The following is a 19,084-nucleotide window of genomic DNA, read 5'->3' on the forward strand; positions in this document are numbered from 1 at the left end:
TCTGAAATGATGGCCTTCCATGCTTCACGTGCTCAACCAGGGTGAACTAGAGGTGCTTCTCATGCAGGGGGAGGAGGAGGCCTGTAGGATGGTGGGGCTCTGCATTTTCCACAGCCAGCACTAATGAAGGTCAGAATGCCGAATACCTAAGCTGCATAGTCTTGATTTCCCCTCATGATACCTTAATCCAACATCAAACACTCCTTACTTCTTTTTCTCACTTTTGCAGGTCCTTTTTCACCCATTTCCCCCCTCTTTGTATTCCTCTTGTACTCTGGATCAAAGTTCGTAGAGGAAAATCAATGCAAATGCCTAAAAATAAGTGCTAGCACCTACAACCACCAGTTCAAATTAAGTACTGTAAGTCTTGCAAAGTTCTCTGCCTCGCCACAACAGACCAGATCCACTGAAAGATCATAAGGTGTCTGACAGATCTGTTCCTACAAGAACTACTGCATTCAGAGGCAACACAGGAGAGCCCTCATGTGCCAGCATGCATAAAAGACAAGGAGGATTCAAGAAGCTCATAGACGTAGCAGACATAATTCCATCAGGACTGTAATCAAAGCCCTTTCCCAAAACATAGGAATATCTTGGATCCTATGAGCATTAGAAAATGCTCCGAGTGATGATGTGCCCAGTACTGCCCCCTATGCTGTGAATAGAGGCACTCAGACAACTTCAGTTGAGATTTGGTCATACTGTTGGAAAATCTCAAGTTGAACAGCAGGGATGCTGTTGAATACAAGTGGCACAACACCAAATCTGGAGACTCATCTTCCAGCATCCAGTCATCCAGGTACAGGAATACCAGGATTCCCGACCTTCTGAGACGAGCTGCTACCACTTTCATCACCATCGTAAAGACTTGTGCTGCTGATATTAGTCCAAAGAGGAGGACCACAAACTGGTAGTGAGTGGACCTAGCCATGAAGCACAAGCACCTCCTGTGCAACTGCAGGATCTGTATATGGAAATATGAGTCCTGCAAGTAAAGGGACACAATCCAGTCACCTGCTTCCAGCGCCAAAAGAATCTGAGCCAGGGACAGCATCTTGAATTTCTTCTTGTGGATGAAGAGACTCAAAACCCTGAAACTGATGATTGGGTGAAGACTTCCATCCTTCTTGAGAATCAGGAGGTACTGAGAATAGCACCACTGCCCAATTTCCTGCTCTGGCACTACCTCCACTGCCCATTACTACTTTCTGCAGCAGGGTTGCCACCTCCTGCTGCAAAAGAAATGGAACTGTTCTTCTGTCTGGCAGGGATGGGAGGGATCTTGGTAGGGACATGCTGAAAGGGTAGGGTACACTATCATTTACAAATTGAAGGACCCAATAGTCTGAATTATGGCCTTCCATGATTCACATGCTCCACCCGGGGTGGACTAGAGCTGCTTCCCATAGCAGGGAAGAAGGAGGAGGCTTGTAGGACAGAGGGGGCTCTGCCTTTTCCATGGCCCTTTGTATTGCCTACGCAGCAGATTCTTGGATTGACGCTGGGATTATGGTTACTGGCCCTGGCGGAAGCTGAATAAGAATCTGAAGTCAGGAAACTTCACAAACTGTTGGTAATCTTTTTGGTGAGGTTGTTCCTTAGGCATGTGCCGATGCTCTGCTGGTTTGCAAATACTCCAGGGCCAATTTGGCCTTCTACCCTAAATAGCTTGGAGCCATCAAATGGTAGGTCCATCAATGTGGTCCAAACATCAAAGGAAAAACCAGAAGTCCTAAATCAGGCATGACGTTGAAGATTAGCTGATGAGCTCATAGCTCTCCACACGGTGCCTGCTGTGTCCATGCCCAACTGAATAATCTGCCGGGATGCTGTTCGACTATCCTAAATGCGACCCTGCTCCACCTCTCTATATTGTTGCTACTCCATCAAACATTGGGCATCCCTTCTGGATCTGAAGAGCACCACCTTGAGGTCAGAGAGAGGTTGGTCGGTCTGGAGGCCTGAGGCCTCAAACTCACCACTGACACTGGCTTAGTCGGCACCAGAGGAGCCGGTGCAAGCCTTGGGTGAGGCGACAGAGGTACCTGCAGGTGACAAATGCAAAATAGTGCAGAGGGAAGCCCCACTGGTGGAAATCTGAACTCACTCCAACCGCTCCCTTGGGGCTTGCAGATGCTCCAGGGGAGGTATGATCCCCCTTAAGAAATGCATCACGGCATTCAGAAAGAACGCTGGCTCTGTGCCTAGAGCAAGGAACTCCAGGAAGATCTGCAGGATGCCGGGTCCTAAAGGCGGATTTTGAGGAGGATTCAGAGGAGGGGATATCAGCAATAGACCAGAGTCTCTTGGCGCTGATGGCATCCAGACAGTAGGAGCTTAATATTTAACCAACTCCAGTTTCCAAGACGACTCTGTTGAGGTCAGAGAACATCTACGAGACTTACCTTTACTGTGTTTTGCTCTGTTACTATGCCTCCACTTCTTGTTGTGCTTATGCCTCTTTTCTCTCGATGACTTCGAAGCTGTGGACCTCAGCGACCTTGGGCAGCATTGAAGAGCTATAAAAATGTTTACAGATCCAGTGTACAACCTGGAATATTAAAAAAAAAGTTCAGCAGAAATTACTCTTTGGCACAGGACAATGTCTTTTCTGCTTTATGTTTGTTAATATATGTGGGCGTGGCCAAGATGGCGACGAAGCAGGTCACATGTCCTGGAGCTCTGCAGCCCTTAGCCCATGTATAATTATCCTGATCCCCCCAAAATACCTTCTGGCTGAGGTCGAAGCTGGCAGACGTCCTCCAGGCACCGGCAGACAGGGTACAGAGAATCACCCTTCCCTGGGGGCTCAGAGCACCGTGAAACAGCGACTGGTGCCCAGTGTGCACTTCAGTGGTCGATTCAACCTGGCAGGGCCTGACGGAAATGGATGCCATGAGCCGGAAAGACAGTGACAGCGCACCGTGGGACGCTCTCCCTTTACAGGTGGGGGAAAGCAAACGTAGCAGCAACCACATGGGCAATTTACGGCCCCAATGAAGATGTTCCCCTTGCAGCACTGCTGAACATGGTGGTGATAGCTGCCGGCACGGGGTGCATCTGTGCAGCAGCGGACCGGTGTGAGACGGAGATCAGATCTTGCGCTGCACCCGCAGAGCTCAACACAGTGCACAAGGCCTCAAAAGGCTCCCACATTAAGAGGCATAGCGGTGTCCTCCCCTCCACCCGGAGGCACCAAGGAACGCTACAAATTGCTGCAAGTAGGAAAGGAGCGTCCATTAATTACAAGTGGGGCCTCCGGCGGAGTCAACATTTAATCCGGAGGATTACTGAAAACGCCCACTGCTGTTTAGCAGCCATGGACTCCCCACTTCAGCTCCTATAAGGTAGCATGACTGAAGTCCTTAACACTGACCTCCCCTTGAGAGCGCTGGACACCAACACGGAGTGATGATGATCTAAGACAAACGCCCTGTGCCACTGTAACCCGGCTGGCCTCCACAACTCCTCCCCTGGTTTGATGTACGGGAGCACAGCAGCATTTATCCGCACAGAGGGTGCAACAGTGGCTGCATATCCCTCATGGGGTAAGATACTGACCTAAAGCTAGTTAATTATCCCCCACCTAGGGAGAAAGGAAACAGAACGCTAGCAGCGCAACACCCCACTGCAACAAGCCACCAGACCTTATGTATAACTCTCCTCCACATCCCACTGCCACACAGAACAGCCCTCATGGTCTGCACAAAACAGGACAGGGCCCTGGGGATTGGGGGAGCCACTGAGAGGGTCTCACACCGCTCGGCTGGGAGCTAACTAGAAACTACTCTGACTGTCCACTCCTGAAGATTTCAGGAAATCCTAGCAGTGGTACTACTCTTGAACCGAACATAGATGCCCTACGAATAGACATAGGTCTCTTAGGGAAGACCACAAAAAGCTGAAAGACCATGCCAAGAATACAGACTCTACCCTTGCCTCCCTAAGGCCAGTGGTCACAGACACCGCTACACAAATTAAGGCCCTGCAGGACTAAGTGGACCACCTTAAATGACACGCCAAGGATCAAAAAGGCAGATTAAGATGGAATAACATTAGGATAGTGGGCCTTCCACAACGAATCGAGGACCCCAGCATGAAACTATCTTGAAGAATGGTTTTCCACAATGATACTGAAGGGCAAACATGCATCCTTCTTTTCCGTGAAGCAGGACCATATCCTGCAGGTCACCCGAGCAAGAGGTCAGTGATTATGTCTTGGATGGGCTGCGGAGGCAGACTTCCTTCTTCCCTGTGAAACGATGCCTACATGAGCACTTTATCAGGTATGCCTTGCAATTTCCAGCCACGCTCAAGATTATGGAGGGGGACATTGTTACCTTTTGCAAAAGTCCAGATGAGGCCTGGAACTGGCTGGAGCACAAGGGCATAACCACCCCACCTCTGGGAACTGCAGACTCCTCCACAACATGGAAAGTGCAAAGGCACCACCACTTCCATAAGACATGCACCATGATGGGCCCCTAGAGGGAACAGGTGGGCAAGGAGTGTTCCAAGGTGGTTACGGAGGTGGAACAAAGAGCAACGTCCTAATCCCCCAGCTGGGTCTACAGGAAGTAATCTAGAAGAAGAGACGCAGGACATTTCCTCTGCACTGGTTGATCAGCTACTTGGGGGCAGACGAGAGTCACCCCTCAGATGTCTGAAGATTTGATTTAGTCGCACGTGGCTGGGTATTTACTACACAACTCTCATGTCTGGATGGGAGTAAGCAAGGGCGGAGTGACCGAGGTCCGATTCACTGCTTTCATGGCCGGGGCTGTGGAAGCCCAATTCATTGTCACAGGGGCTGTTTTACCAATATTGCCCCACATACATCCAGTATCACAGACATTAACTACTTTGCATGTTTGCCCTTTTTTCCTTTTTTCTTCCTTTTTCACATCTTGGTGCATAAGGCTGGACACCTGTTGGCGTGCCAGCCTGGTAAGGGGGATACTGTTAGAGGTTATGCTTTTATTTTATATATTTACTTCTGATTTCTTTCTGAATGCCATGAGACATCAGTGTGCAGTCCAGTAGGTAGGGGGGGTGACTGCGCAGCATTTTTTGGTGCACTGTGGTATGGCTGTTGTTGCATGGATTTGCAAAGTACAAGAACGAGACTGCAATATTTGTGACAGACCTGGAATGTTAGGGGGCTGGTAAGTTATTTTAAATGTTATTAGGTGCATCAATACCTGTGCAGGTGCAAAATTCAGACTGCACTCCTACATGAGACGCGCCTGACCACGTCACATCTAGAGAGCAGGCGCTGCATGGAACACTGGTAGGCACTTCGTAGTACTGATATGCTTGGGGTGCCCTAACCTGGATAACGCCGGAGACTCTGCTAAAGGTACTGCACACAAAAGTGGACACAGAAGGGAGGTATGTGGTGCTGGAGAGGATCTTGGAAGGTCTCATACTATCCCTTGTTTACTTATATGCACCAAATACTAATCAGGCTCTCTTTTTTACAGTCCCTTACACCTGTTCTACTTAGCAATGTGCTGGCACCATGCTATTGGGGCGGGGACTTCATCAGTATACCAAACCTTGACTGGGACCGCACTCACTCTCCGGTCCCTGAGGCACACTCAACCTTACTTATCCATCATTTCACAAACTGGGCTACACACAACCAAGTAATGGATGCGTGGCGCATTCTCCATCCCCTTCTAGGGCATACTCTTTCTACTCGGGCTACACGATCTCCATATCATGACTGACTTAGTGTACAGCAGCAATGAAGCTCTCACAAAGGTTGCCAAGGTGGAGTATTTAGGCTGCACCACATCAGACCATTGCCCTCTGCAACTCCAATTGACATGGGGCCACTGGCGCCCCTGTATAACGATCTGGCGCCTTCCTACGGACGCCCTCCAGGATGACTCATTCCGTAATATCCTATCCAAACATATCATCTCTTACTTTTTAGGAAATGAAGGGACGCCATCTGACCCTGGCGTGTAATGGAATGCCTTCAAAGTGGTCTTGCGGGCCACGTGGTTAAGACGGTATATGGTAGTAAGATGGTACTGTGTAGGGAATTACACACACTAGAAAAATACATTTTCAGATATGATCAACAGCTGCCTGAAGACCGGACGTCCACTGAACCACTGGCACACACACGCTTAACACACGCCTCAACACTAGAACAACTGGGTATAGTAGATTACAGGGAATACCAAACCCAGAGACATACTGAAGGGGACAAGGTGGGCAAACTTTTGGCTTGGCTTCTTTTCTCCGAGTCCTCGAGAGTCCCCATTACCGCCATACGAGACAAAATGAGCCAAATACTCAACACCCAGGAGGCTATTAACACAGTGTTCTGCTCATACTATGCGGGACTCTATGCAGCCCCATAATCGCCAACACTACTCAAATCAAGTTGTTCCTAGATCCCTTACACTTACGGCGACTCCAGGCGTTCCAACGTGCAGATCTTGCAGCCCTTCTAAATGAGACAGACATCACTGGGTGGTCAAGCAAATGGCATGTGGCAGAACCCCCGGGGTCAGTTGGCAGGCCAGTGGAAATTTATGCTACTTTTAAGACTAAACTCACACCTCATTTGCTTGTAATGTACAACGCAGCATTCTCAAAGAGGACGCTCCCGAAATCGCTTTATGAGGCAATCCTGGTGATCCTCCCAAAACCAGACAGGGACGCTATGTTGCTGGGGTCATATCATCCCCTCTCCTTATTAAAAAGAGATTATAAGATATTAAGGAAAGTGTTAGCCAACCGATTGATTCCCATAGCGCAATCCATAGTGAACCCGGATCAGAAGGGTTTATACCCGGGAGAGACACCTTCCTAAATCTACACCGCCTGTTCATGTTGATGGACTGGGCACGATCCTCGAACACAAACCCATAGGTTGCATCGTTTGATATAGAAAAGGCATCCTTGTGAAATTTGGGCTAGGCCCCAAGTTCCTCCAATGGAAAGCCCTGCTCTATAACACACTGCTAGCCTGGGTTAGAACTGGGCGAGTAATTTCTGCCCCATTGGAGATAAAGCGAGGCACCCGGCAGTGTTGCCCCCATCCCCTATAATTTTTGCACTGTCGTTGGAACCTTTAGCATGCTCACTCAGGGCCCATGCCCCAAACTGAAGAATACAAGGTGATGGGTGCTGGCATATCATATCACTATATGCAGATGATAAACTAGTATACTTGAGAAGTGATGCCGCAGTGCTCCCTCAGGTCATAGCCCTTATTCGACGATTTGAGGAAGTTTCCGGTTTAAAAGTAAACTGGGATAAATCCCAGTTGTTCCCGCTGACGGCCCTATCGGAGATCCAACAAAGGAATCTCCCTTCTACCCTACTCCTATGTTCTTGCAGAACCATTAAATATCCAGGCATGAGGGTATATCACACAAAAAAAGATCTCATAGAAGGCAATGTGGGTAGAGCACACGCAAGTGCACGATTCGCCTTATTTTTGGACATCCTTACCGCTCACACTGGTGGGAAGAGTGGCCATCTCTAAGATACTGATCCTCTCCAAGTTACTGTACTTCTTTTCCGCTAGACCAGTGATGCTACCTGCACAACTCTTTGTAGACCTACAAACACTTCTCACTGCTTTAATATGGGGCAAAGGCAGACGATGAATGCCGCTGTCTAAACTGCATGCCCCCTAGATCGTGGTGGACTGGGAGCCCTGAATTATCAACACTAATATGCAACTGCCCAACTGCAGTAGTCCATGCGTTTGCTGGCAGGCCAAAACATGATAGAGCTGGAACACTGGTTCGGGGAGGCACCATTTCCCCCAATACTACAGAGGCTGTTGGGAGCAGAAACTGACGTATCTGGAAAAGGTGGGAATGCACTGAGAATGGCCAAGAAATGTTGGTTTAAGTATGTGGCAGGCCCATGTGACCGCCCTACATACGCTTCACAGTTGCCCCTGTGAACAATGCCTGGCTTCCAGGCACTACATGTGTCTCTGAAAGGAAGTCACACAACTATACCAAGCTATCTGCACTGACAGGGTGGCCCCCTCTCCCTTCTCAACCATCTATGCGTCTTTTGGAAGATGACCCTATCGGTCACAATAACAGATAAGCAGTGGACACAATGTATAGAAATACCAAAAATAATACCTACAAATGCCAGACTAAAGTACACACAGTTTAATATCTACACCTTACCCGTGTATGCTTAGCAAAGATGTACTTAGAATTTGCAGACACTTGCACTCGATGCAGATTTGCACCTGCAGATTTCATGCATACGGTATGGAGCTGCCCCCAATTTGTTTCTTTTTAGGAGTAAGTCACAGGATTTCTTGCAGGAATATTGGGTACCCCCTTCCAGAGAGCCAGCCTGCATTGCATATTGGGCATCACTTCCCGCTCAGAGGCACATAAGCCAATAAACATATTTATAGACCTCCCATGGGTGCTGGCAAAGCGCAGGATAGCCATTTGCTGGAAGTCAGCTCGGCATCCTGGTACAGCAACAAGCTCTGAAGACAGGAGAACAGGAACACTCGAAGTCAACCACACGTCCGGATTGGCAGAAATACCTGGAGAAAGTAGAGGCTAACTCGGGCGCTAGGCCGCCATGAACCAAAGTTGACTCGCTGTATGGTATACCACGTAGTGGTATAGCATTCAACCCTCCCCATACAGCAACCCCCTACTTCCCCTGGTTACAGCACCCAGCAACACTGTTTACACTACTAGACCACTCTTACCATCCAACCGGAGCAAGCAGCTAACGGCTGACCTCACAGGATGGGTCCTCCCTCTCCTCCCCAGTGATTTCCACTCTCTGTGAACAACGAGCTCAGTCCCTTCCTTAACCTGGACACGCACCTTGCTGCAGACATTAAGAATCACACACCCTCAGTTATGGCATTTATCAAAGATTGTTGATGTTAAAATGTTATTGTTCAAGATATGCAAAAGTGCGGATATTGAATTGTTAATATGCTGGAAGTATCTATTATGTGCAAATGAACTGGGGGTACATCCGGGACGTGTGTCAAATATCAAACATTTTAATACAGTATTTCAACATGTTGCACTCTAATATATGAATACGTGCATTCAATTGCTATTTACTTATTATCAAAACTAATAAAAAAAACATTTTAAAAATTATTAATATATGTTGCCTTTTATATGGTTAGGGTTTGAGTGCATCATAAAGAACCTTTCCCTGTATTTGCAGGCAAGTTCACCTGTGAGGAGCATGTAAACACAATAAGCATTTGTCTTGTGTTATTTCCAAATCTTTTAGTGCATCTACATTATCAGTTATAGAGATACCGGGAGATGCCCAGTAAGGACAAAGTTCCATGTTAAGTAAAACTCTCCCTGCCATGCCTAAGGTGCCAGTTAAAACATAAAGGTACAAATAATCCTAAAGAACGTCCCTTTACTGTGCTTACCCTGGGTATGCAGATATCTGCTGCTGTTCATTACCTGGCACGCTCACGATTCCAGATTTCTTTGCCTCTCTAAGTGAAATTTCTTGTAATGATAAAACCCTGTAATTCAATTTTGGTGAAGCCCTCCTAATATAAAGCATTTCACTACTAGGAGGCACACTTCTTGCAGTGACTGGCATGTCATTTTTGTGATGAGCGAAATCTCCATGCAGACATTTAAAAAAAATGTTTATTTTTATTGTCTCATCTATGTTAATACATAATTAATTCCCCAAGCATGTGCAAGCATCCCTCAATTGAGACTAACAGTGCAAAAATCCCTAATCATTACTGCTGGGCCAGGCCACACTGGAAGGGACGTCTGCACAGAGCACCAAAGCATACCAACTGGCCAGTTGGCGTGAATTTCAACCATCTAGGTTTTTTTTCACTGCAATGTCCAGTGTAACTACCGCAAAAGACAGCCGACGAGGAAAGATGGCATCATTTTCTCGCTGGGTTCTTGGAGGCACGTCTGATGGCATCATCCTGCAGAATTCACTTCTTCATGGAGGCAAGGTAAGCATACCAGAACAATGCCACAAAATTGGCAAACAGCACCCGAAACTGGAGAAATAAAGCACACATTCAAAGAGAATCAGTCAATAACAAATCAACTATATTCGCTGCCATCTTTCAACACAGCAATCATTGTTTAATACACATACCTACTCTTGCCTTTTAGGTTTTTTTCTTGTTTTTTTTCTTTCTCTCTCTCTCTCTACATATGTATATATTATATATAGGATTCATATATATATATAGATTCATGACTTCCAGAACAGCTACATCTCAACGCTTTTCGGCCCTGATCCTGATAAGACAGCCATAGTTGTTTTTTCCAGATAAAGTGACTAATAGACATACAAGACATATTCAAGAACAATCATGGAAAACATTATTCACAGGCATCGCCCCCATCAACAGTCATATATATACTGATGGAGCAGTAATACCTAGTACATTTTTCATGGTTAGAATTTAAATATATCTGTAAGTGCTTCCCTCCGTTAGTATTTAGAACAAGCATTTGAAATGCAATAGGTCTCGCATTTTCTTGAGTTAGAGCTATTGGCATTGTAAATCCAGAACTGAACTTTTCTTGCCACATAAATTGGTCAACCCTGTCTCATAATTTTGTCTTTTCCGGTCATGTTTTGGTGGTCACTGGCGGCTACTGACATTAAAAATCACAAGCCCTCGAAGAGAGACAAGAAGATGATTGCAACACCTCGAGTTGTGTAAACGTCTGAACAGAAATTGGTAAATAAGGCTGGAAAAGTATTTTCTTTTTATTTTAACAGAATGAGAAGTCTTGTAAGCATTCTTGCCTCAAGCATTTCAAGGAGCAGAGCAGCCTGAGAAGATTTATGGCCCCAATAAAGGAGATAAGCATTGCCATGTGAGGCTAAGCAAGTTTCACATCATTGCTTCTAGGTTACATATGTTCTACCAGAAGGGGCACATTGTGGCTTTTGTGAGCAGTGAGCTAAACGACTGGGTGTTTTCTTTGTAAAATAAGCTTATTTTAGGAGCCAGAGGCAAACGAGGACAGCAATGGAATAAATCCAAAACAAATGTCAGCAACATAGGTGGAGATTGGAGGAACGAATATTGCAATTAAACGCAGGCAGCTACCAGCCTAAGATACACACAGTGAAAGAGGAGCACCAAAGAAATGACAAAAAAACAGTCCATCATAGCAACAGATAAACCAAAATGGAACAAAACAGTATTTGGTCAATGATCTGAAACAGAAAAAGGACGGAGAAAAAGGCAGAACTGACCATTAGCGAGCAATCATTTTTAAAGGACACTGCAACCAACAAATTAAATCCTTTAAGTCATAAGAAATATACTAAAGTACACAAGGTCGAACGCTTGTGCTCGACCTAAAAAGGATCCTGTAGATTTCGATACGGGCAGGAGCTGTGTGATATTTTCACAATCAACAGGTCCAAAATAAAACATATACTAAAGGCCAACTTTGGCATGATGCGAATAGATACAAGAAATATTAAAAGAGGTTTGTGGATGTAGAAACTATAACATATAAAGAGATCTTTCATGGTAATCAGTCCCACCAGAACTGAACAATGTGTAGACAGATAATTAGATGCTATGAAAATTACATTGTTTGATTGAACAATGAAGTTTTAAATTCTAATAATGAAATAGTGATTACCAGTCCACCAGTGTATATGGTTTTTGATGTATGAATTTGCACATATTATATTACACAGGCACTGCTCCAAAGCAGCAACACCCTATGACTGACAATATGCATTTAAAATGTATTACTTAATTTACCCCTCATTACAACAGCCACCCGCCAAGGTTGGACCGCCGGGCGGCCGCCAATGCAGCCGCACTCCCACTGCGGTCATTTTGAGATCCCCGCCGGCCCAGCGGGGATCACGGCCACAACATAGGAGCCGGCTCCAAATGGAGCCGGCGGTGTTGCGGCTGTGCAACGGGTGCAGTTGCACCCATCGCGTTTTTTACTGTCTGCACAGCAGACAGTGAAAAGATGCACGGGGCCGTGTCAGGGGGCCCCGCGACTCCCCGTACCGCCAGCCTTTTCCTGGCGGTTCAAACCGCCAGGAAAAGGCTGGCGGTAGGGGGACTCGTAATCCCCTGGGCAGGCGGATTAAAACAGCTAGGACTGAAGTGGCGGTAAACCGCCGTCCCGGCGGTGCAACCGCGGCGCTTCCGCAGCAGTCGTAATCCCCATGGAAGCACTGCCAGTCTGTTGGCGGTGCTTCTGTCGAAACAGCCCTAATGACCCCCTATGTCTTCTATGTCACTGCTATATAGGAGAAACCATCTGTGGCTCTCTTATCGTGATCAAGACCATCATTGCCGAAGTGTGCACGTGGAGGAGTGATAAGTATGTATACTTACAGGGGAGTAGCTTTGACACCCTCCAGATAAATGCATTTTCTGATAAATGGTTAGGTACAGGTGCTTTCAGTCGGGTATTATGAGATTTCAGTAGGATTTCAGCAGGAATCGTACATACACACAGACAAAAACACACACACTCTCATTCTCTGCTTTGAAGGTCCACAAAAACATTTGTTATGTTACAAAATATTGTGTTTTGTCTCTTAGTACTCCTACCAATCTGCATTCCTCTCCCTTTCCACTGCCTCTTAGACACCTCTCACGAACACTGTTTGTTGTATAATGCAACATTATATGCCAGTCTGATCGGCATAAAATTTGAAGCTCACACCCCTCCAATCTTACTGACCAAGCTATGCCCCTGTACGCATATGTAACTGCTGTGTAATATATACTATATATATATATACACACACACATATATATCCAATCTTACTGACCAAGCTATGCCCCTGTATGCATATGTAACTGCTGTGTAATATACTACATATATATATACACACACATATATATATATATATATAGTACAGTAGCAGTTGCCACTGTGTAGTTATGGTTCAGCCGCACTTTCCCAAAAAAGCTGTTTTTTGATTTGCTTACAACTTTTGACACCATGGGTGTATTTGCACAAAATGTGGCAAAGCACTATAAGCTAAGGTCTGGCATGCCAATTTGCATTCAGATACATTCAGGGGGAAAAAGGTAAGGGAGAGGCAATTTAGATGTTTCTGCATAAATAGATGATACTTCATAAACAGCAGAATGTTTAGCTTGTTCTAAAACAGGAAAAAAAGTGCTTTGTAGCCCAAGTGTTATGTTTTTTAACAGAGTAGAACCAATAACCATCAGCCTTCTAGTTGCAGTCCCTGGACCCACAGCACCAGGAGGGTGTCTTTAGGGTCGAACGTCTATGTGACACCCTGCTCCTCATTGTGACTTTTCTGGCAGTTGCTTTATGTTTTCTGGTGCAAGAGGCCCTTGTCACCAATCTCCTGACCTATGCTCCAGGTGATTATGACATGCTGCTCATCAACAGAGTGCTAATCTCTGGGACGCACCCACAATGGTACTCCTTTTACCATGGGTGACGGCCACCCCCATGGTGAACCTCATGAAACTGATTTCAGTGGCTGCTGATTCTAGTAATGAGACACAAGAATTTTTACCTGAACCGCACTGTAGGGTTGTCTGTTGGCACCACTTGGTAAATCCAAATAAATAGTCATAGTTGGTCCCCCTTTTTCCCCCTTAAGGCAAGGAAGTATGTTACCCAATAATATTAAAGGTTGCGAGGCCCAGATTTCTAAGGATAGGGGCAAGTTAAATGGGTAGAGTTTGGGGTATTGCAGGGTAAAGGGCATTATTAGTTATTTGGAAAAGTAGGAAACATCCTTGGTAGCACTAATATATACACAGAGTAATACCTATGAGACAATATAACACAGTATTAGTATTGTCTTGATTAATGAACTGTGTGTTTTTTTAACTGGGTGGAATTTAAAAAGTCACAGGTCAAACAGCTGCGCATTGTACCTATGGGACACTGACAACTCCATGGATAATCCTCTGTGAGCAAACACAAATGTTATGGTTATGTTAACTTTCCATTGAAAATTAGTTTTTCTGCTTTGCTGGTAACACTGGTGCTGCCCGGCGAAGCGACACAAACCTTTCCAACCAAGCGATATTAATAGGTAAGTTTCATGTAGCTCATTCCGGGTGGGTGGGGGGTGAGAGATTAAAAGAGGGAGGGTGAGAAAAGCCAATATTGTTAAACGCTCTGGCGCATGGTGCTCTACTTTTTTGGAGAGTTTTGGAACTACACACTGAATAGGAAGAGAAATGTAAACCGGGGAGGGTCGCAAAGGAGCTCCAGCATTTCTTAAACATCCTCTAGTTCGAACAAATGAACGAACCTGGACCACCAGCTCTCCTTTTCCTAGTCCAGCTGTGTGCGAGGGGCTACTCTCCTGGGTACGTATTTGTTTTGGCTGCTTGTTAGGAAGAGTTTTATGGTCTGATGACCCTGCAGAAGCACGTCTCACACAGTCTTCCATTTATCAGTTTACTTACTACCACTATCCCAGTTACCAAACCGGGGGCCACAGCAAAAGGAAAGCTTGCTTAAAAGGACAGTGGCTTCTAATCACTGAAAATAACCAGCGTTACAATCACCTGCTTTAACGGTATTAATGCTATCCACGTCACTCATCTCTTGCTTTATCTCCGATGAGACCTCTGGCTGCATGGGAGCAGATACAGGTACTTTATACACTGCGGCTGCACTCTGCATGTGAAGAGATGGACCTACTGTCCGTACTGTTACCTGAGCCCTCCATGGGAGCAGATGATGTACTCTATGTACTGTGGCCTTAGGAAGAGATAGACTAGACCTACTGCACGTAATGTAACCTGGACTATGCAAGGGAGCAATTGGATATACTCTGTGCACTGTGGCTGCACCATGCAGGGGAAGAGATGAACCTACTGTACGTAATGGGACCTAAATCCTACAGGGGATCAGATGGATGTTCTCTATGCTATATGGCTGCACCCTACACAGTAAGACATGACCCTACTGTACGTACTGTAGCCTGAAGCCTGCACGGGAGCGGATCGATGTACTCTATGCACTGTGGCTCCACCCTGCATAGGAAGAGATAGGCCCATTGTCCATACAGTAGCCTGAAGCTTGCATGGGAGCGGATTGATGTACTCTATGCACTGTGGCTGCACCAGCATAGAAAGCGATGGACCTACTGTGCGTAATGTTCCCTGACCCCACACGGGAGCAGATGGATGTATTCTATGCGCTGTGGCCTTAGCCCTGCTTGGGATCATAGGGAAATACTATACACAACTGTGGCCTCAACCCTGCACAGCAGTAGACAGATGCACTCTCTGCCCTGTGGCTCCACCATGCATAGCACGCAATAGACCTACCGTACATACTGTGGACTGAACCCTTTACTGGAACAGATGGGTATAATCTATGCCCTCTGGTAGCACCCCGCATAGGAAGAGATGGACCTATTGTAAGTACTATAGCCGGAAGCCTGCACAGAAACAGATGATTGTACTTTATGCAATGTGGCTGCACCTTGAATAGGAAGAGAAGGACCTAGTGTACTTACTGTGGCCTCAGTCCTGCACTGAAGCAGATGGAGGTACTCTGGCCTTTGGCTGCACCCAGTGATGGCCATACTGTACGTACTGTCACCTGAACCCTGCATGGGAGCAAATGAATGTACTCTAGGCACTGTGGCTGCACTCTGCATGGGAAGAGATGGACCTACTATACGTATTGTGGTCTGAACCCCGCCTGGGAGAAGACAGATTTATTCTATGCACTGTGGTTGCACTCTGTATGGTAAGATGGACCTACTGTAAATAATGTGGCCTTAAACCTGCACGGGAGCAGAAAGATGTACTCTATGCCCTGCGCTTGCACAGTGCATAGGAAGAGATGGACCAATTGTGTCCTGAACCCTACATGGGAGCAGATGGATTCACTCTATGCACTGCAGCTGCACCCTGCATAGGAAAGCAAGGTTCTACTGTCTGTACTGTAACCTGAACCCTGCATGGGAGCAGATGGATGTACTCTATGCACATACTCTATGCACTGTGGCTCCACCTGCATAGGAAGTGATGGACCTACTGTTCGTACTGTGACATGAACCCTGCATGGGAGCAGATGGATGTATTCTGTGCACTGTGGCCTCAACCTTTCACAGGAAGAGATGTGCTCCACTCCACACACAGCTCAAAATATTATTTATGCAACTGCTGACAGACTTGACCACGCTAGAGAAAGATAGGAGAACTAGTGTTGCTTGAGAAATGCCACAGAAATAGCTGTCTTCGTGCAAAGTAATCGTAATATAAGATCGAACCTACTAATGTCTTAAAGAGCATACACAGCACATTTGTAAAGAGTGTATATTTGATGGATTGTTAACATCCTATTCTGACAGATGCCGATGCCTGCAAAGCATCCCTTTCTCCTCAGGCCCTGGTGCCACTGCACCAATGCTAGCTACTCTCGCACAATGCACAAGTAATGCTGCGCTCTACAACAAAGGTTCATTGACCATGTCTGCAGCTGAGTTGCTGTCCCTGTCAGCCATGGTTGCCTAGGGTGATGTGAAGTTCAGGGGCAGTCGGCTGGAGACAGCTGCTAACCATCTATCACAAGCAGGGCCAATGGTATAAACACGGTCGGACCCGAGACCTGTCTGGTACCAAGAGTAGAGAGCAGCAAGACCACAGAAATGCATGAGATGCAGCAAGAAGGCAATGCATGTTAGGTGCTTTTACCACCACCTCACGGTGTCTGTGGTTGGCTGCGCATGCGCACAACACACAGGAACTGCACAGAAATGTTAAAAACCAAAAAGTCCTAGTCTGTTTTTATGCATACTTGATATTCACACACCATAACACCTGCCTACTTCCCTGGCACACAGTGCTGGTCTTTATTGCTGCAGCAAGAACAGGCAGCCCTAAGGGCTTTAAACTGCTGTAGGAAAGTACCATCTTGCCTGGCATGTTACCCCCATTTTTCACTGTATATATGTTGTTTTAGTTGTATGTGTCACTGGGACCCTGGTAACCCAGGGCCCCAGTGCTCATAAGTGTGCCTGAATGTGTTACCTGTGTAGTGACTAACTGTCTCACTGAGGCTCTGCTAATCAGAACCTCAGTGGTTATGCTCTCTCATTTCTTTCCAAATTGTCACTGACAGGCTAGTGACCATTTTTACCAATTTACATTGGCTTACTGGAACACCCTTATAATTCCCTAGTATATGGTACTAAGGTACCCAGGGTATTGGGGTTCCAGGAGATCCCTATGGGCTGCAGCATTTCTTTTGCCACCCATAGGGAGCTCTGACAATTCTTACACAGGCCTGCCACTGCAGCCTGAGTGAAATAACGTCCACGTTATTTCACAGCCATTTTACACTGCACTTAAGTAACTTATAAGTCACCTATATGTCTAACCTTTACCTGGTAAAGGTTAGGTGCAAAGTTACTTAGTGTGAGGGCACCCTGGCACTAGCCAAGGTGCCCCCACATTGTTCAGAGCCAATTCACTGAACTTTGTGAGTGCGGGGACACCATTACACGCGTGCACTACGTATAGGTCACTACCTATATGTAGCTTCACCATGGTAACTCCGAATATGGCCATGTAACATGTCTATGATCATGGAATTGCCCCCTCTATGCCATCCTGGCATTGTTGGTACAATTCCATGATCCCAGTGGTCTGTAGCACAGACCCTGGTACTGCCAGACTGCCCTTCCTGGGGTTTCTCTGCAGCTGCTGCTGCTGCCAACCCCTCAGACAGGCAGCTGCCCTCCTGGGGTCCAGCCAGGCCTGGCCCAGGATGGCAGAACAAAGAACTTCCTCTGAGAGAGGGTGTGACACCCTCTCCCTTTGGAAAATGGTGTGAAGGCAGGGGAGGAGTAGCCTCCCCCCAGCCTCTGGAAATGCTTTGTTGGGCACAGATGTGCCCAATTCTGCATAAGCCAGTCTACACCGGTTCAGGGACCCCTTAGCCCCTGCTCTGGCGTGAAACTGGACAAAGGAAAGGGGAGTGACCACTCCCCTGACCTGCACCTCCCCTGGGAGGTGTCCAGAGCTCCTCCAGTGTGCTCCAGACCTCTGCCATCTTGGAAACAGAGGTGCTGCTGGCACACTGGACTGCTCTGAGTGGCCAGTGCCACCAGGTGACGTCAGAGACTCCTTGTGATAGGCTCCTTCAGGTGTTAGTAGCCTTTCCTCTCTCCTAGGTAGCCAAACCCTCTTTTCTGGCTATTTAGGGTCTCTGTCTCTGGGGAAACTTCAGATAACGAATGCATGAGCTCAGCCGAGTTCCTCTGCATCTCCCTCTTCACCTTCTGATAAGGAATCGACCGCTGACCGCGCTGGAAGCCTGCAAACCTGCAACATAGTAGCAAAGACGACTACTGCAACTCTGTAACGCTGATCCTGCCGCCTTCTCGACTGTTTTCCTGCTTGTGCATGCTGTGGGGGTAGTCTGCCTCCTCTCTGCACCAGAAGCTCCGAAGAAATCTCCCGTGGGTCGACGGAATCTTCCCCCTGCAACCGCAGGCACCAAAAAGCTGCATTACCGGTCCCTTGGGTCTCCTCTCAGCACGACGAGCGAGGTCCCTCGAATCCAGCGACACCGTCCAAGTGACCCCCACAGTCCAGTGACTCTTCAGCCCAAGTTTGGTGGAGGTAAGTCCTTGCCTCACCTCGCTGGGCTGCATTGCTGGGAACCGCGACTTTGCAAGCTACTCCGGCCCCTGTGCACTTCCGGCGGAAATCCTTCGTGCACAGCCAAGCCTGGGTCCACGGCACTCTAACCTGCATTGCACGACTTTCTAAGTTGGTCTCCGGCGACGTGGGACTCCTTTGTGCAACTTCGGCGAGCACCGTTTCACGCATCCTCGTAGTGCCTGTTTCTGGCACTTCTCCGGGTGCTACCTGCTTCAGTGAGGGCTCTTTGTCTTGCTCGACGTCCCCTCTCTCTGCAGGTCCAATTTGCGACCTTCTGGTCCCTCCTGGGCCCCAGCAGCGTCCAAAAACGCCAAACGCACGATTTGCGTGTAGCAAGGCTTGTTGGCGTCCATCCGGCGGGAAAACACTTCTGCACGACTCTCCAAGGCGTGGGGGATCCATCCTCCAAAGGGGAAGTCT

At 47.1% G+C, this 19,084-nt stretch overlaps 1 protein-coding gene across 2 annotated transcripts in view; it reads right to left on the reverse strand.

The window, feature by feature from the left end:
* Window positions 1-9,635: 9,635 nt before the first annotated feature.
* PXMP2 (peroxisomal membrane protein 2) overlaps window positions 9,636-19,084 on the reverse strand; it is a 109,084-nt gene continuing 99,635 nt past the window's right edge. For both annotated transcript variants that reach the window (XM_069214644.1, XM_069214645.1), the window contains exon 6: window positions 9,636-10,030. In XM_069214644.1, the coding sequence (XP_069070745.1) occupies window positions 9,962-10,030 (69 nt within the window). In that variant the 3' untranslated portion in view covers window positions 9,636-9,961. The remainder of the gene's footprint in view (window positions 10,031-19,084) is intronic.

This window comes from Pleurodeles waltl, chromosome 11 (genome assembly GCF_031143425.1).
Source record: "Pleurodeles waltl isolate 20211129_DDA chromosome 11, aPleWal1.hap1.20221129, whole genome shotgun sequence".
NCBI classification, from domain to species: Eukaryota; Metazoa; Chordata; class Amphibia; order Caudata; family Salamandridae; genus Pleurodeles; species Pleurodeles waltl.